Source organism: Nelumbo nucifera, chromosome 1, assembly GCF_055504915.1.
Source record: "Nelumbo nucifera cultivar China Antique chromosome 1, China Antique-T2T, whole genome shotgun sequence".
In the NCBI taxonomy this organism is placed as follows: Eukaryota; Viridiplantae; Streptophyta; class Magnoliopsida; order Proteales; family Nelumbonaceae; genus Nelumbo; species Nelumbo nucifera.
Genome location: NC_142649.1, coordinates 85,455,536 through 85,482,273, shown reverse-complemented (window position 1 = coordinate 85,482,273; position 26,738 = coordinate 85,455,536). Strand labels below are relative to the sequence as shown.

Here is a 26,738-nt window from a genome sequence, read left to right as displayed (position 1 = left end):
AGGTATAGGTGTTGGAGCCGTATTGCAGCAACAAGGACACTCGATTGCCTTCTTTAGTCGCAAACTGGCTGACCGACATCTAAAATTACCCGCCTACGAGCGTGAACTGATTGGGTTAGCTAGAGCAATGCAACACTGGAGACCATACTTGTGGGGAAGGTCCTTCGTCGTCAAGACTGATCACTACAACCTCAAGTATTTGTTAGAGCAGCGGCTTACCACTTCGCCTCAGCAACATTGGATTAGCAAACTGCTTGGTTTTGATTTCTGGGTAGACTACAAGGCGGGATCCTTAAATCGTGCCGCAGATGCCTTGTCTAGACGAGACGAAGATACTATGCTCCTTTGTGCGATTTCACATCCCCGAGTCACCCTGTTAGAAGACATTAGGAACGCGCTGCCACAATCACCAGAGTGGACGGACCTTGTTCAGAAAATACAGTCCGGGACAACCGACTCAAATTGGTCCATTCACGACGGGCTGGTGCTATACAAAGGACAGATATACCTCCCAGCCGATTCTTCTTTAATTCCCTCCGTCATCTCCAGTATACATAACTCCACCCATGAAGGCATTCAGAAGATACTACATCGCGTCCGAGCTGATTTCCATTGGCCAGGTATGAAAACTTCTATTTGGGACTTCATCCATAATTGCTCCACGTGCCAACAACACAAATGGGAAAACCTACACCCAGTTGGCCTTCTTCAGCCCCTCTCAATTCCAACACAAATCTGGGCTGATATCTCCATGGATTTCATTGAGGGCCTACCCAAGGTTGGCGGGAAATCTGTTCTATTCGTGGTAGTGGATCGCTTTTCTAAGTATGCCCATTTCATCCTCTATCACATCCATACAATGCTGCTTCAGTTGCCCACATTTTCTTTACGCATGTTTTCCGTTTACATGGGTTACCGGAATCCATCATCAGCGATAGGGACCCAGTTTTTACTAGTGCCTTCTAGAAGGAACTGTTTCGGTTGCATGGTACGACCTTAGTTTTTTCTTCCGCTTACCATCCTCAGATAGACTACTAAACGGAGGTAGTGAACCGTACGATCGAGATGTATCTCCACTGTTTTGTTGGCGACCAATCGCATCGGTGGGTTGATTGGCTTCCCTGGGCCGAATATTGTTATAACACGACCTATCATTCTTCCCTTGGCATGACACCCTTCCGGGTCGTCTATGGCCGAGACCCTCCTCACTTGTTATCCTATGAGCCCGGTTCGACTCAATTGGATGAAATTGATCGTTCCCTACAAGAGCGCGATGCCCTCCTAGCTGAAGTTTCTCTCCGCTTGCACCAAGCGCAATTACGCATGAAGCACGCCTATGACCAGCATCATCGGGAATTAACACTTGAACCAGGACAGTTTGTGTGGTTGAAGCTTCAGCCTTATCGGCAACGCTCCTTGAGAAACAAGGCTGCCCCTAAATTAGCTCCTAAATTTTATGGACCCTTCAAAGTTTTACGGCAGATTGACACAATTGCATATCAGCTAGAACTGCCAGAGCACAGCAAAATCCATGATATTTTCCACATTTCCTAGCTCAAGCCATTTACAGGTACTCCTCCTGACCAAGTACCCCCCCTACCACCCTTGAAAGACGACAGACTCATCCCCCAACCTCGGGCTCTTGTTCGATCCAGAATCAATCGGGGTGTTCTCGAAGTCCTGGTGGAATGGGACACCTTACCATCAGTCGAGGCCACCTGGATTCCCTTGACTGAACTCCGAGACACATACCCAGATTTTGAGCTTGAGGACAAGCTCGTAGTCCAGGAGGGGAGTAATGTTGTGGACGCATTTATTGGGAAGAAGTACCGCCGTCGGCAACAGTAGTGATGTGGTGTCTTCATCGGATTATCTAGCTAGTCACAGTTCACCTTATCTTATCTTATTCTTATCTTATCTGTTCCAGTAAAGATTAGTAGAGAGTCTTATCTATCTTAGGGAGTCTTATCTAGGAGTCTTATCTATCTTAGGGAGTCTTATCTAGGAGTCTTATCTATCTTATCTGTAAGCAGTATAGTTTAATAGGGAGTCTTCCTACAAAGAGGGCTCTCACCCCTTGTAATCTCCTATTTAAGGAGCTGAGATTATTGAATAAAGGCATCGAATTTCAGTCAAGAAAGAGAGTAAAAGGAGAGTTAGGTGATCTCTTGGACAAATCACCCATAGGACGCCAAGATAGGTTCTGCAAGAAAGGGGAGGAACAAGGGAAAACAGGAGGTTTTCCCCGTAGACCGACCTGTGACAAGATCCTATTCCCGGGCCCATAACACTATGAAACTTGGCAATTATGGTTCCTTCATTTTAACCCTGAAAATCATTACTTTATGTGAGGAGACAACTATCTACGGCCTTGTTCATGAAACTTGGCTGATTATGGTTCCTTATAGCATGATAATGCATATAACCGCAATTTAAAGGTCATGTGTAGCCTTATTGATGAAACATGACTTTTTATGATACCTATTTACTTGTTATGTATAAGAAATTTGTTTATTTATTTGCTGGTTTTCTCTCAAACAAAGAGGGAATATATACCAGAATTTTCAAAGGAAAATTCTGTAGAAAAATAATACTTAGTTTAGTCTCTATTCATTGGTACTTCTGAATCAGAATCAAAAGATTTTCTCTACCCCTAGCAAAGATGTAATTAAGGGAATATCTATGTGATTTCCCGAATGGGGCTTACCCAAATAACAAAAGAACCCAACTATTAGTCTAATTGGGTGAATTATGTTGTGAGAAATATACTAAAAAAATTCCACTATCAATGCATAACCCTAAGGCCACACATTTTGAGGTTGTTGAGATGATTCTTTGGTACCTCAAGAACTTTTTAGGTGCTAGTTTGTTGTTTCAAAAGCATGGGCATTTGAAAGTTGAAGTGTATGCAAATGTTAATTGGGCAAGGGCAGTAGATGACAGGGAACCTACCAATGGATATTAAACTTGTGGGTGGAAACTTAGTCACATGGAGAAGTAAAAAATAGAGTGTGGTGTCTAAGTCCAATGCAAAACTAGAGTACAGAGCTATGTCCCATGGAGCTGTTAAGATTATGTGGATAAAGAGCTTGTTAAGTGAATTGGGGTTTGCGGTCAACAATCCCATGTCACTCTATTGTGACAACAAGGCTGCCATCAATATTGCAACCAACCCAATCCTCCATGATAAAATAAAACACATTGAAGTGGACAAGCATTTTATCAGGGAGAAACTTGTAAGTGGAGGAGTGCGCACTCCCTATGTTATCTCCAAAGAACAACTTGCAGACATCCTCACAAAGAGCTTTCATCACTTGCAGCACAATGATTTGTGTGACAAGTTGGGCATTATTGACATCTATGTCCCAACTTGAAAGGGAGTGTTAAATCTATTAATAATTATGTAATATGTGTTAGTCTGTTGCAGGGGCACTTTGGTCTTTTTATTGTTAGGTTGTGTCGCCCTAATATAAATAGAAAAGCTAGCACAGCCAGCATACCTTTTTGACTCCCAATCAGTTCTCCTCTCTTCTCTCTTCTCTCCCCTGACTTTCTAACACACTCTACCAAGAAAACATAAATAATGTTTGGGATTGCGGAAATAAATAAAGTGCACAAAAATGCAGAAGAAATCATTTAATACAAGGAATATTCATTAGTGTGTCCATAAACTTGGAGAGGATAACTGAAAGAATATGGAAATTGTAGACACCAATTAGCAATACAAGTTATGCAGCATGACAAGTTGTTCATGATCCATTTGCACAAGGGGAGAATTTCCAGCTGGCAATTAAAAGAAAATGAATATAAAAAAGGTGGGATTCTGTTTTTTTCATAAAGAAGATTAATGCATTACTTACAAGAGAGATACTAGAGGAATGAATGTTTTTCCATGTTTAAGTCTAGAAAGAGTTCAACAAGTACAAAGGAGACAAGAAGATGCTAAACATTCAGGTTTGAACTTGAGGATGATCTCTTCAAAGAATAAAGAGGATTCAAGAGGGGCTTGTACATTTGTTTGTACAATATGCCCCTGCTAAATAAGTTGCCATATAATAGCACTACCACACACACAAACGAAACAAAACACACACACACACACACACACATACACAGATCCTTAATGTCTGCTGGACCTTTAGATTTGTTACAAAGGCATCAAATTGGGATTTGTAATCCCCCTTTTAATTATTTTCATTGTTTATTCATAACATATTTCAGCATAAACTTTTATAGACTTCTGCCTTATACTTGGTTTATGGGCTTGAAGTAAGAAAGCACTGGGCACTTTCTACTAGTTATTCAAGTTAGGATAGCAGATAGCTCAGGTTAAGTTTATATGCTACAGTGACAAAAAAAAAGGCATTGCATGGGATGCCCAAAGGATGTTATTTAAACCATTTACAGAATCTGAAACAAACCAGTAACTGCTTGGTTAAACAACCAAGTGATTTCCTGTATTAGATTTTATTATTTTTCTTTTCACTCATTAGAGGCTTCAATCATTAGTGAGTCAAACTTCTAAACCATGGTTCCAGCTTCAACTCTACCAACAATTATCAAGAGGAACTAAAAACAGAAAAAAAAAATGAATACCTTATTTTTTGATAGGTTAGTCAAATCTGCAACAACACCTGAACACAGCTGTTTATTTGGGAGTGTGTACAAGTCTTCATAGTACATATCTATAATATTAGCCAGACCAACCTGCAAAAGTCTTCAATTAGAGCCATCCAAAAAGAAAATGCTTCAAATAATTGAAAAAACCATATTAAATATGAAAAAGAAACCAACAAAAAGAAATGCTAACAAAAGCTAGAGGTGAAGGGATATTCACAATAATTAGCTGGACAAGGAATGGGACACTAATTCATTATGACATGATTATTACATCTATCTCATTCTACTTAATCAAGTTCTCAGATCAGTTACCAATCAAAAAATTGTTACATTGCTAACAAGTGTGCATTCAACAAGCTAAAATCTCAAGATGCTTACAAGATTTGTAAAAAGTGGATAAAAGTATTTTCCTGCATGAGCCAAAGAAAAAGGTACTGAAGCAAATCTTCTACTGACTTCATTAAAATGCACCCTCTTTCATGATGGGCTCAAGCATTCTGGAATTATGGTTTGAAGAAGTCTGTTCAAGGGGATATTATCACCATCATCAGTAATTGAGCTTTTGATCTAGCCCAGGAGATGCCATCTGAGATTCATTAAAAATTGAGTGCAAATCTCCAGGTTGAAGATTTCTTCTCTTTGCTGACAAAGTTGGGTGACAGACATTATAGCCGGCTGGCTTGCTGAATGTGGTGCAAATAGGTTAGTGTGGCTGCTGGATTAAATCAGTGTTTTTTTTATCAATTGGGTTAAATCAGTATTTCTTTTGCTGCTGTTTATTTTTTGACTATTGTCCCCCATCCCACCACCACCACCACTTCTGTGTATATGTAACAAGAAGATAACATCAACACCCATGTAAATCAAGATGCTGTATACAGGGAATATACAGGACACCAACTCTATCCACAATTCTGACAGACCCAAAACAACATTTCTGTATCAAAAAAGGAGTACCCCATACCCTAAACTCCTTATTAATTGATAACCAAAAGCATATTTGATCCTATTCACTATGACCATTGGGGATTATTTTCTGTTAAAAAATATGTGCATTTCTTTCACCCCAAATTGCCCAAAAATCTGCTAGTGGCACCATATCCCATTCTCATACCACTTTTCCTTTTTTACTCAAGCCCTTTAATCAGCTGTTAAAGGGTTCTTCTACAGTACCTGGAAAGCATCTCTTAACCCCAATAAACACCTACGAAGCATGCCCACACCTTACTAGTCCAATAACAATGTAGAAACAAATCATTCACTGACTCAGTGAATGAGGAGTGCATCATGCATGAATTTTGGTCTAGCACCATTCTCTTCCACTGAAGTTGTCCCTTGTTAGACACTTCTTAAAAGCAGCCACCCAAGCTAAAAAAATACCTCCAATGGAACCGGGAACCCTTGGGCACCAAATTTTAGAACTTGGGAATACACCATCCCCCACTGCATCCAGCTTATTGAAAAAAGACCAAACAGTCAATGCCTCTGACTTTTCCCATGCCCACACCTCCTGTCTTCCTCAGTAGTGTGAGATGTTACCCTTTGAAATGTATGAAGCATCTCAACCAAGGCATCAATTTCCTAGTCATTAATATTGTGGGTACCACGCTTACCTTGCCATCTTGCATTTTGAAATACTCAGCCACCAGAGCATCCTCATCCTGAGTCATTTATTTCCATTGACAGAAAAGCAAGAGTTCTTTATTTATCAAAAAAAAAAAAAGTGAGTAATTTACTGCTGCTTTCCCCCAAAAAAAATGAAATGAAAAGCTTTAACCTATCTAAGAGAAGTAGGAGCTGGCATTTATCCCCTTTAACCATCTTTAACAGTTAATTTCAAATTTGATTGAGCATCAACACTTTTTTTAGTGTAATAGATAAATATTAACATCGTGCCAGAATCATGTGGTTCTTGATGACTAAAAATTACTATTATTTTTTAATCAAATGTTATCAACAGAATGATGAGGGGCAGAAATGGTATTGTCGGAATGTTAATTTTATTTCTTATGTTTGTATTCTGCTGAGTTAGGGTCCGTTTGGACTAGTTAAAGTAGTTTTTTCTTTGTTTTTTGTACTGTAACTTAAGTAGGGGCATAAGGATCTTTTCCCTTTTAATCATGGTCGCCGTATATATATTAATATAAACTGGCGCCGCCAGCAATAGATGTTGACTCCAAAACACTCTCCTCTCTTCTCTCTTCCCTTCTCTCTTCTCTCCTCTCTTTCTCTTCTCTTCTTCCTCTCTTCTCCTCTATTTGGCTGTTAATATGGTATCCGAGCGGTTCTAATAGGCCTGTGAGCAGATCGAACAAGTTTCCACTTCCTAAACTTGCTATCTTCTTCAACTGTGATCAAAAGGATAAACCTACAACTGGTACAGATTCTTTTAATATTTTTTTCTTTTATCTTGGTCGTGTACCAAGAAAAACCATATGAATCCAAACTGTTGAATGCCTTCTGAGAAGTTGTTGAGGTTCGAACCTCTTTTTTTATGGATCGTGTGATCCCACTGAAAATAAGATCTGTAGATCGTGGATGACCTGATTTTTTAACCCTTGTGGTGTGACCGTACTGGTTTATCACCCCTCCTAACAGTTGATGTGTTTGGATGGTCTGGAAATTGGTGAAGTGTGACTGTTAGGACAGTTCAGCACTGAGATCAACCTAAAATCTTGCCTTTTTTGGACAATCTAAGCTGGTTCGTTGTCAAATTGTGTCCAAATTGCAGTGTGTGCATGTGGGCTTCATTCTTGGTGTGTTTCTAAGACTGTTTTTTGGTGATAGGAGGGATCATAAGGTGTGTGTAAGATCTAAAAAGTGTTTGAATCATGTCCTCTGAGAATTCTGCAACTTTTGGAATTTCAGGAGGTCAAAATGGAATGAGTGGGGGGATGGATATGAGTTTCCCCATGGATTTTTTGATGGACTGGACTATCTTGAATGGTCTAGGGAATTAAACTTTATATTACTGCTAGAGGAAAAATTGGGTATATTAATGGTAAAGTGAAGGAACTAAAGACTAGTAATGCTGAGCATGATAGATGGGACCAAGAAAATAGTATGGTGATGTCATGGCTCTTGATTCCCATGCTGCCACAAGTAAGGAAGACTTTTATGTGGGCTGAAACAACTTGTGAAATATGGGAACAAGCAAAATCTACTTATTCAAAACAGAGGCACTATGCAAAGATATATCAATTACAAGCTGAATCCTCCACTTGCAAGCAGAGGGAGAGGAGTTTCTCAGTGTACTAAGATCTGACATCAATTTGGAAGGAATTGGATCATTATCAAAATGTGAATTGGAAGTGTGATGAGGACGCAAAGGCCTACAAATCATTTGTTTCCCAACAACAGGTATTTGCTTTTTTTTTGGAGTTGAATCCTACATATGAATCCATGAGGGTACAAATCTTTGGAAGTACGAACTTACCTTCAGTTCAAGAAGTTTATGCCCTAGTTTAGTTTGAAGAGAGTAGAAGTGTGATGAATTGTACAGAAGGGGAACCGGTTGCACTAGGTGTCCGAGGGGGTACAAGTTCAAATGTCGGAGGTTATTTTAAAAAGGGTGATTCACAGAAGAGAGTGGATGACAAAGACGAACTTTTGTGCACTCACTGTCAAAAGTCCAGGCACACTAGAGACACATGTTGGGATCTTCATGACAAGCCTAAATGGGCTCAGGAATTGAGTAGGAAGTCTGATCCGAGTAAGAAGCCAACCCAACAAAGTCAAAAGAAATATAACTCAGCAAATGTGGCATCTCAAGAGACTAGTTCCATGGTACCTCAGGAGCGACACTTTGGTTTGGACCCCAAGGAAGAGATCATCAACTCCTTTCATGACCACTTGGAATTATATGGTAGGATACTTCGCCAGATGGATTTTGGCCCTACTCCTTCTACCTCAAAAGAAAAACAGCCTTTGAGAGAAAATGACTGTTTAGAAAGATGCAAAAAGTCAAAAGAAAATAGCAGAAATTAGAATTCTAGAAGGGAGAAGATGAAGAAGAAGATGGCGGCAACTAGGGTTCAGAGAGAGATATTCGAACATAATCTCTTCTCTTACACCCTTAATTCTATTTTATTAAGTTAAACTTTGGTAATTTACAGAGAAACCCTTAGTTGGGCAGAAAATTAAAAAGACATAACATAAGAAAGGATAGGCCCAAATTAAGGCCCATTACAGCAAAGAACATAAAAGATAAACAGCCGATGGGCCATTCGGCCCATCTTCTCTACACTCCCCCTCAAGCTGAGCATAGATGTCAATCATGCCAAGCTTGCCAGTATCATGCTGAAGTTTAGCCTTGGGAATGCCCTTGGTGAGGAAATCTGCTAACTGCCCTTTAGAGGTGATGAAAGGTAGACATACTTCACTAGAAGCCACTCTTTCTCGGATGAAGGGTCTGTCAACTTCAATATGCTTAGTTCTGTCATGTTGCACTGGGTTGTGAGCAATGTTGATGGCGGCCTGATTATCACAGTATAACATCATTGGCTTATCATGCTTAATACCCAGTTCCTCCATCAATGATTTAAGCCACAATAGTTCAGAAACTCCATGTGCCATGGTTCGGTATTCAGCTTTGGCTGAAGATCGAGCAACAACCGATTGTTTCTTGCTTCTCCAAGAGACAATGTTACCAGCCACCAAGCTATAGTACCCAGAGGTAGATCTTCTGTCATCAATGTTTCCAGCCCAAACAACATCTATATAGGCTTCAAGTTTCATATGGCCATGCTTGGCAAATAGAATTCCCTTTCCAAGGGAGCCCTTCAAATAACACAGAATCCGCTCTGCTGCTGCCATATGAGTATCCCTAGGGGCATGCATGAACTGACTGATGCAGCTGACAGCATATGCAATGTCTGGCCGAGTCATGCATAGATAAAGAAGTTTTCCAAGTAGTCTCTGAAAGACTCCCTTGTCCTCTAACAATATTCCATCTTAAGCAGAGAGTTTATGACTCATATCAATAGGAGTAGCAACTGGTCTAGCACCCATCTTCCCTGTTTCAGTGAGCAAATCAAGAACATACTTCCTCTGAGAGATAAGAATCTCATCCTTGGATCTAGCAACTTCTATGCCAAGAAAGTATCTCAATTCCCCTAGATTTTTGATCTCAAACTCTGTATGAAGGAAAGATTTGAGATCATTAATTCCAGAGACATCATTACCAGTCACAACAATATCATCAACATACACAATCAAGTAAACAGCCAAGAATCCTCTCCTCTTCAAAAAGAGTGTATGATCAGACTGTGTCTATACATAGCCAAAGCTAACAAAGGCAGCCCTAAACCTTTCAAACCATGCTCTAGGGGACTGTTTAAGTCCATAAAGAGATCTCTTCAGCCTGCAGACCTTTCCTTTCATATCTGTTTCATACATCTCTGGAGGAAGAGACATATAAACCTCTTCATGTAATTCTCCATTCAGAAAAGCATTCTTTACATCCAGTTGATAAAGTGGTCAGTCTGAGTGTGCGGTCAAAGATAGAAGAACTCTCACAAAAGTCATCTTGGCAACAGGGGCAAAGGTCTCCAGATAATCAATCTCATATGTCTGTGTATAGCCTTTTGCAACCAGCCTAGCCTTGTACCTTTCAATGGTGCCATCAGCATGATATTTTATAGTAAAGACCCACTTACATCCTACTGGATCCTTCCCTTTAGGCAAATCAACCACTTCCCAAGTGTCATTCTTGTGCAGGGCATCAATTTTTGTTCTCATAGCATCCCTCCATTCTGGAATATTAAGAGCTTCTGACACAGACCTGGAAATTGGGTTAGAGGCAACAGAAGAAAGGTAGGCAAAATATGAAGGAGAGAGCAAACTATAAGAAAGGTGTTTGGAAATGCAATGTGCAGTAGTACACTTCCTTTTTCCTTTCCTAATAGTAATGGGGATATCAAGGTCTGGAAAGGATGGCACCAAAGAGATGTAACAGTACATGTTGTCTCATCTATGACTGGAAGTGCATGAGGCTCATATGTGGTAGGGAAACAACCTACTCATTTCTGGTTCTTTGCCTTTGATACATCCTGGGATTAAAAAGAGGGCGAGGAGGTAAAGGGGGAGGAATAGGAACACTGGAATCAGAGTGAAGTGACTGATCCTCCCTTGATTCATTTGAAGGAGGAATAGACTCATCAAAAGACTCAACTGGGACAGGAAGTGGAAAAGCAAACACCTGTGACAAATCCTCCCCTTTTGGACAATGTCTCTCCAAAGAGGAACCATAAAATGAAGAAAGCTCATCAAATGTGACATCCATTGAGACATACCGAGTGCCAGTTTTCGGATCAAAACAACAGTAACCCTTCTGTGTGGGGGAATAACCAAGGAATATACACTTGTGGGCTTTTGGTTCAAATTTATGTCTTTGGACACTTGGAATATGTACATAATAGGTGCAGCCAAAAACACGAAAAGGAATAGGGAAAAGATCCTTGTCCGGATGAAGGAGGCTGAAGGGAGACTTAAAACTTAAAACCCTGGATGGCATACGGTTTATAAGGTAGGTAGCAGTGAGAACAGCATCACCCCAAAACTTTGTGGGGACATGTGAGGCAAATAGGATACTCCTTGCAACTTCAACAATATGTCTATTTTTCCTTTCAACAACTTCATTCTGTTTTGGAGTCCTAACACAGGAGCTTTGATGAATAACCCCTAAATCAGTGAGATAGTAGGACGAGTTTTTCTCACAATATTCTTTTGCATTGTCGGATCTGAAAATTTTAATCCTGGTATCAAACTAGGTTAGGACAAATTCATGGAATTGTCTCACAAGTCTGGGAACTTCATCACGGGATTTCATCAGTGAACCGGAAAAAGTCATCAATGAACAAGATAAAATATTTGTATCCACCCATAGAGGGTAACTGGTAAGGCCCCCAAACATCAGAGTGCACAATATTAAAAGGAGAAGATCATTTATTATTCAAAGGATAACTGTTTCTACAATGTTTTGACAGTTCACAAGACTCACAATGAAGACTGGACAAACTAATTCCCTTAAACAGTTCTGGGAATAAATGACTCAATGCAGAAAAAGAAAGATGACCCAAACGAAAATGACATAACATGACTCGACTGATAGACTCTGTAGATGTAGACCCAAAAGCAGCTTTTCCGGGTTGTTCATGGCACTGTCCAAAGTATCTAGCATGTATGTTCCATTCGCCTCGCAGCCACTCCCAATCACCTTCTGAGACTCCAGATCCTGAAAAACACAATAGAAATGGAAGAAGGTTACACAATAGTTTAATGACTTAGTTAGGCTACTTACAAATAACAAGTTTGTATTTAGTCTAAGTACATGAAGAGCAAAAGGAAGAACCAAGGAGTCTGTAGCTTTGATGGTTCCCTTGCCAGAGATAGGGGCAAGAGAGCCATCGGTGATGGTGATTTTGTCATGTCTAGGAAGTAAATCATATGAAACAAACAAAGTAGAAAGGTTGGTCATATGATCAGAAGCACCAGAATCAATAATCCAAGGGATCCTACGATTACCTGAAATGGTTGCATGATTGGCAGAAGCCCGTATAACTGAATGAGCAAATGCAGAAGAGGTTGAGTTCTCTGAAGGGTTGGAAGAAGAGGTCACACTCTCTAGGTGACTAATCATCCTCCCAAACTTCTCATATTCAGCCTTCATAGCAGCTAACTGCACACTAGCCGACATCTCTTCAGTTTGGTACCTATCACTATCTGAACCAGTAGCAACATTAGCACTCCCTGCCCTTTTATTATCAAGCTTCTTCTGGAACCGAAGTGGTAGTAGCTCAGGATGCAATTTCCAGCACTTGTCTTTAGTGTGTTCTGGCTTTTTACAGTATTCACAGACAATCTCTTTCTTCCCTGAGCTACTTGGAGTTCCTGCAACCCCCTTTGGTTTCACTCCCATATTAGCAAAGTGATCATTAAGACCAGCCCCTTGGACCTGGACAAGTCTCCTGCTTTCTTCACTACTTACCAAGGCATATGCTTGAGACAGTGAGACACTATCATTGGATAAAATATTTTGTTTTGTAATATCATACTCTGGATTTAGTCCTGTCAAGAACTCAAACACCCTATTTCTCTCAACCAGTTTTCTGTAGGTCTCAGCATCATTAGTGGTGTCTCAGGTTACAACCTCTATCAAATCTATTTCTTGCCATAGACTTCAGTGTTGATAAGTATACAGCTAATGGTTTCTCCCCCTGTTTTAAATTCTTCACATCACTTCTCAACTTGTAAGCTCTGGCCACATTTAATTTTTGGGAATAGGTTTCAACAACACTATCCCAAATTTCCTTTGCTGAATTCATCCACAAATAGTATTGACTAGTCTGTGGTTGCATTGAGTTTACAAGCCACCCAATAATAGTATAATTTTCTTGCACCCACTTTTCATACGATGGGTCATCTTCCGAAGGAGCCTTTTTGCTCCCAAAGATAAAACCCCACTTGCCTCTACTACAAATATGAATCTTTACTGATTGTGACCAAGCCAGATAATTAGTTCCATCCAGCTTGACTGTGGTCAAAGCCAGTAGAGAGTCTATAGAGGCCCCGGAACTTGTCCGGATTCAACAACATGTTTGTTTTCAATGTCTGATGGGTTCATCTTCTTAAACACCTCAAAAAAGATTTCAAGTAACTTCGAAAAACACCAAATGAAGACAGAACAAAAACTGTTTTGTGAGCCAACCTCTATGCAGCCGTACTAGAAATCTGCGTCACACCCAGAAGCTGGGAGAAACAGAGAAAATTCAGCCGCTCCGTGTAGACTTCACAGAACACCAAACCACTTGATTCGATCTTCAAGAAGGAGAATACGAAAGCCTTCAGTCACTGAGCGCCCAGGTCAAACTCCCTATGGAGCCCGCAATCAGATTTATCCAGAAAATTAAGGTTTCGGGCAACACTCCTAAATCTGTCAAGGGGGCGACAAAGTCAGTCCTCTTCTCTCCAGAAACCACTAATAACTGGGCTGAAAAAGGTGTCTTTAACTATTCATACGATTCAGTTCTCCATACACACTGTGTATGGGAAAAAAAAAGGTGAAAAAGAAAGAAAAAACGAGCATGCTCTGATACCAAGAAGAAAAACAGCCTTTGAGAGAAAAGGAATGTTTAAAAAGATGCAAAAAGTCAAAAGAAAATAGCAGAAATCAGAATTCTAGAAGGGAGAAGATGGCAGCAACTAGGGTTCAAAGAGAGATATTCGAACATAATCTCTTCTCTTACACCCTTAATTCTATTTTATTAAGTTAAACTTTGGTAATTTACAGAGAAGCCCTTAGTTGGGCAAAAAATTAAAAAGACACAACATAAGAAAGGATAGACCCAGATTAAGACCCATTACAGCAAAGAACATAAAAGATAAACAGCCTATGGGTCATTCGGCCCATCTTCTCTACAACCTCCTTTGCGTCTACATCAGGTAACACTGCCACTGCTTTCCATGTGTCATCTCATACATCTGATTCCCTTTGGATAATTGACTCTGGAGCCTCAAACCGCATGACAAGTAAGTCAAATTTATTTCAGGCGTATAACCTCCTCTCTAGGAGAGACAAGGTGAGACTGGCTTATGGGTCTTTTTCTACCATAGCCGGTCAAAGAACCATCTCCCTTCCTCTTGGTCTTACCCTCTCTAATGTGTTGCATGTTCCTAAATTACCTATCAATTTACTTTCCATTAGTAGTACTACTCATTCCTTGAATTATTCAGTGACCTTTCTTTCTTCATGCATGTTTCAGGATTTGACCTCGGGGGAGACGATTGGTAGAGGAAGCATGGTGGCAGGCCTCTACGTGTTGGAGAATAAAGCTGGTCTTGTGGCTACAGAGTCTTTAAGTTCATCTTGTGAGAGCCATGCCTATTTGTGGCATAATCGTCTTGGTCACCTTTTGTTTGAATCTTTAAAACTTATGCTTCCTGAGTTATTTAAGTCTTTGTCAATTAGTAAATTGCGGTGTCAGACGTGTCAATTGAGCAAACATTGTAGAAATTCTTTTCCTTTAAGAAATAAAATCTACATTTCCTTTTCATATTGTCTATTCTTATGTTTGGAGGCCTATTTCTTTACCTACTGAGACTGGATATAAATATTTCATTACATTGATTGATGACTACTCTAGATATACTTGGGTTTATCCTATGCGATCTAGAGATGAAGTGCCAAAGATTGTGAAAGACTTTCAACGAATGATTTTCACTCAATTTCAAACTAAAATTCACATTTTCCAGTCAAACAATGCAAAAGAGTACTTCCATAGTGATTTCACGGAGTTCTTTGCTTTGTGTAGATCCCTTCATTGAAGCTCTTGTGCCAAGACACTTCAACAAAACGGTGTTTTTGAAAGAAAAAATCGTCATCTTCTTGAAGTAGCTCGTGGTTTATTACTTCATAAGAATGTTCTAAAACGCTTTTGGATGGATGTTGTTATGTGCATCATCAACCGTATGCCATCTCGATTACTAGAGTATATAGGCCCCACATCAACTTTTGTTTCCTACAACTCCGTTGTCCCCCATTTCAATGCGTGTCTTTGGGTGTTGTTGTTTCGTTCACGACTTGTCTCCTACTTGCGATAAACTCGATCCCCATGCCACTCCTTGTGTTTTTCTTGATTACCTGTTACCTCAAAAGGGTTACCGTTGCTACGACCCTGCTTCACACAAGTACTGTCTCAATGGATGTATCCTTCTTTGAGAGTCAACCTTTTTTCTCAGTTTCTCCTTAGAGGGAGAGTAGGGTTGAAGAGAAACGCATTCAGGTTCAACTACCTCTTCTTCCTGATCTTTCTCCATTTCGTGTCTTTCTTCGCAGCCATAAGATCCAATAAAGTTCAAGAGCTGTGGAACCTGAAACTATGTAACCAATATCATCAGACTCTCCAGAGGTAGATCCTCCTCATCAGCCAGGTGCACTTGTTCCCATTAATATGCCTGAACCTCTCAATATTGATCCCCTTGTTATTAATGATCTTGATGTTCCTATTGCTAAGAGAAAGGGTGTTGGATCTTGTACTACTAATCATCCTATCTCTCACTCACTTTGTGTCCTATGATCATATTTCATCTTCATATCATGCATTCCTTTCCTCTATTGATAGTGTCTTTGTTCCTAGAATTTGGCAGAAGCTTTATCCAAACCTGAACGGACAGATGCAATGGAGGAAGAAATTAATGCCTTACACAAAAATGGCACCTGGGAATTGGTGGATCTTCCTGAAGGAAAGGAACTAGTGGGTTGCAAGTGGGTATTCACAGTAAAGCATAGAGCTAATGGTTCGGTAGAAAGGTACAAAGCTAGATTGGTGGCCAAAGGGTTTACACAAGTGTATGGAGCAAACTATGCAGAGACCTTTGCTCCAGTAGCCAACATGAATTTGATCAGAATCCTCCTTTCGTTGGCAGCTAACCTTGATGGGACTTCACTTGCATTCTTGAATGGTGACCTAGAGGATGAGGTTTACATGACTCAACCTCTAGGTTTCTATGCCAAAGGTAGTGAGCAGAAGGTGTGCAGGTTAAAAAAATCATTATATGGGTTGAAGCAATCACCTCGGGCCTGGTTTAGTAGGTTTCATTTAGCTGTACAACAGAAGGGATTCAAACAATGCCAATCAGATCATACTCTGTGAAGAAAGGTGAAGGGAGAATTGCAGCTTTAATTGTGTATGTTGATGACATAGTAATCACCGGATATTGAAAGACTAAAATACAAAAGCTGAAGAAATTCCTAGCCTGTCAATTTGAGGTGAAAGATCTAGGCCCCTTACGTTATTTCCTTGGAATTGAAGTTACCCACTCTAAAAATGGCATCTTTATTTCCCAAAGGAAATACGTACTAGATCTATTAGAGGATACAGACAAGTTGGGAGTGAAACCAATTGATTCACCCATTGAACCCAACCATCAGCCAGGAGACAGTCAAGGGGAGTGTTTGAAAGATGTGAAGAAGTTTTAGAGACTTGTAGGGAGGCTCTTATATTTGTCTATGACCAAACCTGATATTGCCTATGCAGTGGGTATCCTTAGTCAGTTCATGCATAACCCTAAGACAACTCACTTTGAAGCTGCAAAAAGAATCCTTAGATACCTCAAGAAGTTACCAGGAGCTGGTTTGCAATTCCAGAAACAAAGGCATTTGAAAGTGGAGGTGTATACAGATGCTGATTAGGCAGGGGCAATCGATGACAGAAAATCTACCGGTGGGTATTGTACCTTTGTGGGGGGAAACTTAGTCACCTGGAGAAGTAAGAAGCAAAGTGTGGTGGCTAGATCCAATGCTGAAGCAGAATACAGAGCCATATCTCATGGAGTTGCTAAAATCATGTGGATAAAAAACTTGTTAGGAGAGCTAGGTTTTGCAGTTAACAAACCTATGTCACTCTACTGTGATAACAAAGTTGCTATCAATATTGCTGCTAACCTAGTCCTCTATGATAGAACAAAACATATTGAAGTGGACAAGCATTTTATTAGAGAAAAACTTGTGAGCGGAGAAATGTGCACTCCATATGTCAATTCAAAGGAACAACTTGCAAACATCTTACCAAGGGCCTTCATCATGTGTGGCATAATAATTTGTGTGAGAAGTTGGACATGATTGACATCCATGTCCCAACTTGAGGAGTGTTGGAATTGTTAATTTTATTTCTTATGTTTGTATTATGCTGAGTTAGGGTCTGTTTGGACTAGTTAAAGTAGTTTTTTTCTTTGTTTTTTATATTGTAACTTAAGTAGGGGCATAAGGGTCATTTCCCTTTTAATTATGGTCACCCTATATATATTAATATAAACTGGCGCCACCAGCAATAGATGTTGACTCCAAAACACTCTCTTCTCTTCTCTCTTCTCTCCTCTCTCTCTTCTCTTCTTCTTCCTCTCTTCTCCTCTATTCGGTTGTTAATAGGTATGATATTCAAAGTTTATTTCCAAATAATCTGGACCTGAACCAAAACTTTCAATTTTCATTCAACTTATGGCCTAAATATAAGGAATCTAAACTTGACAATTAGCATGACTTTGATGTAGCATGATAATTTACTAAATCCATTCTACTAATATTGAGCTTGTCTTTCATTTTCAATCCCATGCCTAAATAATTTATTTTCAACTTTCAAGCACATGGCAAGGATATAGTCCTTGATAGAATGGAACACTCATGCAGCCAATCTCATATAATTGGAATCAGGCCTTGCTGAGTTGAGCTGAGATGGATTATATTATTGCTTATCCAACTATTCCTTGCTATTAGCTTTTACCAGCAGGGCTGTTTTTTCTTATAATTAATAGAACCTCCTGAATCATGTTGCTAATAAGAAACATCTTCCAACTAGCCCAAGATTGTGCAATTTGGGCATGGATTTAACCATTATGGCTAATTACAAATAACACATTATTTATTGATGGGATTTTCTATTTGAAGTTTTTATAATTTTTTAAGTTAAAGTTCTGCTATTTTAGGATTTAATTTAGTCAGTATTGACTGTAGCAATTATTTCCTTTGAACAAATTCATGTTAAATTTGTAATAGGCAAATTATTAAAAAGAAAGATCTATTTCTCTAAGGGTTTCTGGGAGTATAACATAGCTTTGAAGTCAATCCATCTCTAGGTATGATTGGAAGAATGCTTAGGAGCCTTTTTTTCTTTTGATCAGTAACAGTAAATTGCATTAATTGTGAAAAAGAACAATTCTGTCTTCAAAAAGAGACACAGAAGGTAGTACAAACAGCATTACATGACAGACCCATAAGTTTCAAATTCAACTAGGTTGGATTTACATTATTGCCTAGCCCTGGATCCCCCAACAAAGCTGTTCTGTGGTTGCTCCTGCCCTAGCAAGAGCATCCGTTATTGGATTAGATGAGCAAGGTGTCCATCTGAACGAACAGTTCAGATTGGCTGCCAATGAATGGCTTCTCTGATCAGCTGTTGGAACAATCAAGAATCCTCCTATTCTCCACCCAGAAGAGGAGTACCTTGCAATCCCTTTCAACCATCTGATTAGACCAAGCTAGTGAATGAATTAATTTCAGACCCTGAATAAATTGCAATCTCCAACTGTATATATGAAGTTCCATTCTCTGCTCATGAATTACCAAACATGTAATAATATGGTCATGAACCAAGACCATCTAAGATTGGTATACTGAATCCAAAAGAGAATCTGTATGTTCCAAATAAATCCTATGGACTAAAAACCTTTATGAAGAAGGTGGAAAAGTCAATCTCTATTCAAGGTTGTTTATCCATGCACATCTAAGTATTAATGTTAGACAGTGTATGCCCTTAGCTCTAATCAACTTGATGTACATTATGACATTTATTATAAATGAATAAAGTACATATTTGATTCATGTTATATTGGTGTGTTTCTATGTAATACCCTTAAACTAGACACTTATGAGACTCGTGTTAGTTTAGAATCTTCAGTTGTTGGATAGATCTAGGGAGATTTATCCTGCCAAGGCTAACACTGATGTGCCGCCAAGTGGGTTGGGGTGGCTTGTCTCAGCTGTCAGGGTGAGACCTGAGGTACATGCAGTGTGGGTTTTCTTGAAACCCTAAACCGGACCAAATTCCAACATTGTCCTAGACCTTGGAGATAGATGGGTAAAACTAAAATGTTACACCTGACCCCTAGACTCGATTATGGTACTGCACTAGGTGTTGTATTGGACTGTCTGTGATATGCCAATCAGTGAGATCCTTAGAGGGGGTCAAAACCTGAGTATGTAGAGACAGTTCGAGAATTCACTTTGTCCAATAAAGTGAATGATCAGGGAATGCACTCTCTTTAATAGAAACCTAAACTGCTGGCAGTTGATTTCAAATTGTTGAGATTTGTTTTTGCAAAATATATTTATATAGAGATACACATATATATTATGGTTTCACAAAATGTTTGCAAAAAGGTTTTAATTCCCGGGATCCATGTGAGTAGAGAGTGCAACACTATACCTTGTAGTCGAGGGAAAGGTCATTTCTTGTCGGGCAGTGTATGATCATTAAGGGCTAAGAAGTTGGTGTAAGACCATTTAGGGATAATAAACCTGATGGGCTAATCTCACATCTGCCTACAGTTCTTGGGCCTTCATAAGATGGTTGGATTCAATGATCATTTAGTGTAAATGTTGGGCCCATTAAGGGCTCATACTGATGGATTCAGGGGTTCACTGTATTCAGCAGTGAATTCGGTCAGGCCTTGTAACAAAGGGTAGGTTAAACCCATGTGGTTTATGTAGAGATCAATGATAGGGTCCCACGCCATACAAAGAGAGTCAAGCTAACCAGCATTAAAGGAAGTGAGCCTGAAAGCTTAATGAGCCTAAAGCCCAATTCGAACTGGGCTTAATATGATTAATTAAATAGGGGGCGAATCTGGGTATGGATCTCTCATCCCTTTAATTAAAACATCACCCGCTTTGGTACAGAGAATATCAGGTTGTTATCCATTCCACACTATCATTATTGCTAGTAGGTAGACAACCATTTCAAAGCATCAAAACAATCTCTTAGAAGCACTAAAGGGGAAGAATGAGGAGAAAAAGATTTAAGAAATCAAACGATAGAGGAAGATAGAAAGAAGTTTGTGGACTTGTGATGATCTTAACTAGGATAAGTTGAGCAATATTTGGAACCCTCAAACAACTAGGGGGTAAGTAGTAAGTAGTTCATGAGTTCAACTTTTACATGGAAACGCAGAAAAAATGGAGGGAGAGGTCAAAGTTCAGAATGAAAGGTGGAAAAAGATTTGAAGCTCATAAAGTTCTCACCATCAGCCTATGACTAGGAAATGAAATATAATAATTGCATGGGAATAATTAAAAAAAGTATAAGTAAAAGGAAAAGAAACTAAAAATATAATTTTCAGCTTACTATTACAAGAATGGCACCAGATGATGATCAACACTTCAACAGTGGAGTACTGATGCTGATTGAGGAATTATGATGAAGAACAAGAAACACACATACACATAAAATACATGATAGAATGGGGCACAAATACCCTTACAATGGTTAGATGTGTTAATTAGTATTTAAACAACACAAGTACGAAGCAACAATATTATATTATCAAACATGTATATGACCCAGCAAAAAAGTATAAGTACATACAAAAGATGCCCCATGACTTTCCTCATGTTCAATAACAACATAAAAGTTTCCTAAATATAAAAATCTAGGGATGTGAAGGAAGAAAAAATACCATTTGGGAGTGGGTCAAAAGAACTTCCCACCTATTATCACCAGACCTTTTCCAGCCTTCGAACTTTACATTTTTAAGCTTAGCAGCATCAATCTGCAACCTGTAAGCAGGGATGTACTCACTTATCCAACTACCGAACTCAGGACCACCAATTTTTTCCATTTTGGAATATGTCGATGACATCCACCAGTGGTTCTTAATTTTTTTAGGCCTATAATCTGCCTTCATTGCATTAAATTTTTCTAACAAATCCTTTGCATTTTTTATTATCTCATCTTCAAATGTTTCATAAATGGAAACTGAAGAGCCATTCCAATCTATCCTTTTGGACTTGTGAAACCATTGAAAAATATTGTTTGACGTTTTGCCCAATGAGTTCTCAAGGAAATCACTTTCAGTGCACTCAAGAGAAAACTTGCAAATGGCTTCTGCAAGCATGGAAAGCACCTGTCCATCTGATGAGCTTAGAGTGAAAAACACGGGAACCTGCTGGTAGGAAAGGCATAAGAGAATTGAACCTATCAGTACCATGTGGTACCTGCAAGGCAGAGATTTATATGATATTATGACAGGGTGTGGTAGATATGGAAATAAAGAAGCATAAGAGATAAGGACTTATAACCTCTCTTGGACTCTCAAGATCTCCCATGTTTCTCTTAGTTCCAGGACTAAATACTACCAGTTCAAAACTCCAAAGCTGTTGCAGAACTACTTGTCTAAATGTCATGGTAAGTATATTTTGAGAGGTAGTACCAGACAGCACATCTGCAGTCAGAGTGCTTCTCAGCTTCCTGGCCTTCTCTTTAACTTTCCTGGCTGACAAGAACTGCAAAGAGCAAATATTATCTGTCAGGAACTATTAAAAATATCAACTGACGACATCATTAGAAAATGGAAGCAAGTTGCAGGAACATCCTCAATAAGGATATTATTCATAGTTGTTTAACTTACATTTTAATATTTTTTATTAAACTTCATTTTGATGGCAGCAGTATAGGAGGCCCGGGGAATTCAGGACTGGCAGATGTTGCAGGAATGAAGAAGGGCATATTGCTGTTATTTTTATGGGGCTGATTGGTGTAGGAAACTCATTAAGGGTGGAAATTATGGTTGTGATGGAAGGAATGCAAAGGGTAAGGTATATGAATATAGGAGATCAGCAAACTCTGTAGCAGATAGCTTGGCAAAACAGGGGACATTCAGGGAAAACTTTTTTTGGGCTGTACTGTAACTCTTGATGTTGTTTTGGGGTCAATACTCTTTGTCTGAGTGGTTGACAGTGTAAGATGTTTATTTGATATCCTTAATGAAAGTTACTGTTTCCAATAAAAAAAGAAAAAAAAGGTATATGAATATAAAAAAGTTGATCATTGAAGAAGATTTTAGACTGGTGGGAGGATGGTTACAGAGCAGGGAAGCAGAGTTTTGGTCATATAGGAATGAGATAAAGAATTCAGATGGCTGACTGAAGACATGAAAGTAAAATTTCAATGGGTAAAAGGGACTGCTAACAGCACAACTGATCGTAGTTGTCAAGGCAATGCTTAGGCGGGCACCCTTGGAGGCTCACCAAGCAGTTTTGTATAGTGTTATAAAATACTTTTATATTCTTAACTTTTTGAGATTATAATTATAAAATAGACATTATTAAACTAAAATATTCATTTTGTGTGTTTATATACTAATCTCTTTTTATTATTTTCTTATTTGTTAGGGTTTAATCAACACAGACATTGCTAACTGTTGTATTGAACCTCAAAGACTTCAAAACCTGAACCAATAAGTAAAGAAGAACTTAAATATTTGTCTAATCAACATATTTTCTTCTTTTCTTCTTCTCCTACAACAAAAAATAGGGGTTCAGCCCCTATATTTTTGAATTTTCTTTTCTTTCTTCTTTTTCTTCTCACGAATATGTTGCTTTTCTATACTTTAATACAAAGATTATACTTTTCTTATGAAAATTATGGATAATTATTAAGGAAATAAGGTTATGGAACCTAGAGAACTACCCTAGGATATATGTTACTTTTACTTAAAAAAATCCGTCACCTAGGCAACAAGGCACCCCCCTGTCACCTAGCCTTGCCTTGGTGCCTTGAAAACCATGCAACTGATACTTTAGCAAAGAAAGGGGTGGGACAAGATCAAATTTTCTGGGCACCATTGTAAGAAAAAAGGAAAGGGGAGACCTATTGTGTAGGATCTGGGATGGGTCCTAGTTCCAGTGGTTAAATTTTATATTTAGTGGGTTAGTTGCAATCAATCTTAACAGACTAGACCTGATAAACCTGGTTAACAACAGGGTTGGTTATCAACTTGTTACTCCCAGACCCTATAGGGTATAGGGTCTGTGTTGGAACCAGGTCTCTGTATTTTCTTGTCTGTTCAGCACTAGGTCTACCCCAACCCAGGAGCAAATCTGGCTCCACTCGTGAATATGACTAAAGATTAACCACCTTGGATGCTCAGATGGACATGGAATTTGTATAAGCAAATCATTCGATCATCACAGTTGAAGACAACAAGCAGTATCATTTTACATGCTTTCCATTTGAAACAAAACCCTTTATGTCTAGATTTGCAATCTTAAATTTATGGATTTGCATATAGGCTTCCTTTAATGAATGAATACAAATTCTGTTATTTGAAAAAAAAAAAACATTTTGGAATTGTAGTATTCAAATTAACAGGATCCTTTTTTTGGTGATCAATCTCAAATTAGCATGATCTTGTCCCAATAGCTACATAAGTTCTATTCAGCCTTTCCACTTGCCATAACTAAGACCTAATATAAGATTAATAACTCTGGATGCATTATGAAAATCTGAGCAATTTCTTGTAGACAGTAGACATGCAACAATGTCCTAGAAGAGTGTTTTTTTTTATGAATAATGTCCTAGAAGAGTGTTACTGAAACAAAATCCTAGAGAAGATTGAACTAAACATACTTCTAAACCCATGCAGAAATTGCGCAAATTAGAAACAAGCAATAAATATTTAAATTTTTAAACTTTTCTATGTTCTTCTCATGGTTTAAAGTATCGATACACTGAAATGTATTGGAAGGGGTGTATTGGTACTTTAAACCATGTGCCTTTTTTTTTCAAAATTTCACTTTTATAGATATTTTTATATTATTTAATAATAAAATAAAGGGTTCCTGAAAACACCTTTAAAAAGGTGTATCGGAACTCTCATGATACAATACGATACGCCCGATATGGGGTGTATCGTATCGATAATTTGAACCTTGGTTCTGCTACAGAACCAGAACTTCAATGTAGATTCCTAGACAGCAGTTGAAAGATAGAAGAAGAAAATAGCTTTTAAAATGATCAAATTAAATTTATACACCATATAACTAATTCTAATTTCCAACTGACCTACAATAGGTTATGGAATGGAAGGTTATATATAATATTGGACATTTCTGTGATCATCTTTGAAGATTTCTTGGGTCATCAAGTGTAACTCTCCTATCTACATGACTAAAAAAACAGCTCACTTTACCAATAGATTATGAAACAAACAATAAACCAACAACTGAGTTGTCTTCCTCAATAACTTGAGCAGCATTTATATGCATATAGAAACTTAGCCCGTTAATTACGATTTAAATTTCGCCCTTAAGATATAAGTATTCCACGATGAACCAAGAAAGACGCAACCATTTTGCTAGAACCTATTATCATACCACTCCACCATTTCACATGGACTGGTTCATGCATATAGACCATGATGAAACCAGGTGAAGCTACAGTTCGTATAATGTTCTGTGAGATTTTTGGACGGAACAGGTGCTCAGCAATTATAACTTAGGTAGTAAACATACCCATCTTAGCATATCAATGATGTGATTGAAATCTGATGTTATCAATAGCACTCTTCAGAGTTGGGACACTAAAGTAGGGAATATTTGTTCCTATGGTGAACCACTAGGCTCCTATTTGAGGCCTTTACCATTAGAAACAAACAAATGTTTTCACATTACCATCCTCTTGTGATGACAACGAGAGCTCTTGTGTCCTATCCAATATGATTCTACTAGCATGAAGCCTTGCTTAGTTGACGCTCAGAGTATTGTGCATGTTGATCATTAACCGTCTTCTTTTTCCCTGGTTCCAAATATTACTGCCAAAGCCTACAATACTTATCAAGACCTAAAGGCTAGATAAAGTGTCAAAAAGCCAATCCTAATCCTTAAAACAGGTGCAAGGCTGAGATTAGCATCTGTGACAGAGATTAGCATCAGAGAATGGATGCATAACCAACTTGTATGAGCTTAACATTCCGTCTAGATTTGAATTACCACATAGTAAATCCAAATTTGAGCATTCTATGGTTTCAAATAATAAAACGTAAACCAACTGAGATTAGCATCTGTGACAGAGTTGAACTTGAAAAAAAAAAAAGATTGCACAAACAAGAGAATGCGCCATTAAGGGGAAGAAACCCCATGAAATTGAACTAACCAGTCTGGTTGAGACAGTGCTATGTTCGTCTGATGGGCCAGGAAATACAGTCTCAACGACCATGGTAGGCATGCCAGAAGCAATATGCTCGTCGGCAGCTCCCCCACCATCAGCAGCTGCAGCAGTTAAAGCTTGTTGGAAAGCGACCCCGCCGATTAAAGTAAGCCGACCCAAGTCGTTCTCGTAGGATCTCACAGCAGGAAGGCTGTTCTCCTCATCGCCATCGGCCTTGGCTACGGCTTCCATGAATTCCTGCTCGGTCTTCGGAAGAGCGTTAGGAGCAGAACAGGCTAAGATGGACATAGATTTTCTGGGGAACTTGAAGCGGTGTTTAGAGTAGAAAATGGAATTTCTGGAAAAAGAAAGAGAACGAGGAGGCAAAAGAAGGGAACAGATAGGCGACCCTGAAGAGGATTGAAGCAAAACCATGGATGAGGATTCGGTGTGGAAGTCTGCTTCTGCTATGCAGCTGTGGTGATGTCTTTGGAAGGCGAGAATTGACGACGTGACGACGTGACGACGTGACGACTACCTTCGGAATTGGGGATGGTTTGATTCGCTCGGGCTTGGGAGTGCTTATTTGAAAGTCCTTATTGATATTCAATAATTACGAGCATTTTGTGAAAAAACACTTATTTTTCAAAATGATATAGCGGGCCAAGATACGCCAAGATAGAATAAAAAAAAAAAAGTACTTATTGAATAAATACTTAAAAATAAGTTTAAAATTTGGACTTTTCAAATAAGTATGTATTCTCAAAATAAACACTTCTTTTGACAATAAACCTGCCTCACACACCATGTATTGCAAACATCTTCCCATGAATAATAATATATAAATATGAAAAATGTTCCCGATGTGTGGTTGGGACATTCTATAAGGTCAATGTGAGCAAAACCTTGTGAGGATCTGATCTAGACTCCTTTTAGAGTGTCATTTCTTCCACACTCCGGATATGTTGTCTATAAACTCTTAAAACTCGCATATTGGTTTCACACTAGTTAATAGATTATCGCTAATTTTGATTCCAAATCAAGTGGAAAGAACAACAATTAGGGGTGAGCAAGAAAAAAAACGAAAAATCGAACTGATCGAAAAAATAAACCAAAATCAAACTGAAAATTCAGTTTTAAAAAATCAAAGGCACCAGTTTGGTTTCAGTTAACCAATATAGAAAACCGGCGATTAACCTAACCGACCAGTATACAAATATTTCTATATATCTTTTATATATATATATATATATATATATATATATATATATATATATATATATATATATATATATATATATGTATGTATGTATGTATGTATGTATGTATGTATGTATGTATGTATGTATGTATATTATATATTTTATATTTTATATTTTATATTTTATATTTTTATATATTATAAATTAATAAATATGCATA

General features: G+C 38.5%; 2 protein-coding genes across 4 annotated transcripts in view; both read right to left on the bottom strand.

Annotated features, from left to right (window-relative positions):
• LOC104599506 (deneddylase) overlaps window positions 1–25,919 on the bottom strand; it is a 42,577-nt gene extending 16,658 nt beyond the window's left edge. Inside the window, exons 1-4 of one of the 3 annotated variants that reach the window (XM_010262072.3) lie at window positions 25,323–25,919; window positions 21,470–21,673; window positions 20,848–21,333; window positions 4,597–4,707 (exon numbers count right to left, since the gene is read on the bottom strand). In XM_010262072.3, coding sequence (XP_010260374.1) covers window positions 4,597–4,707; window positions 20,848–21,333; window positions 21,470–21,673; window positions 25,323–25,751 — 1,230 coding nt within the window. In that variant the 5' untranslated portion in view covers window positions 25,752–25,919. Of the gene's footprint in view, window positions 1–4,596; window positions 4,708–20,847; window positions 21,337–21,469; window positions 21,674–25,322 lie in introns of all 3 variants that reach the window. The other 2 variants (XM_088887197.1, XM_010262071.3) reach the window with 2 other exon arrangements.
• Window positions 10,637–20,840, bottom strand: LOC148803508 (uncharacterized). Its single transcript, XM_088896236.1, has 3 exons — window positions 12,145–20,840; window positions 11,711–11,854; window positions 10,637–10,791 (listed from the first exon to the last, which is right to left on the bottom strand). Exons 1-3 carry the CDS (start codon window positions 12,536–12,538, stop codon window positions 10,637–10,639), a joined length of 693 nt encoding a protein of 230 aa, XP_088752362.1. The 5' UTR covers window positions 12,539–20,840.
• Window positions 25,920–26,738: the final 819 nt, after the last annotated feature.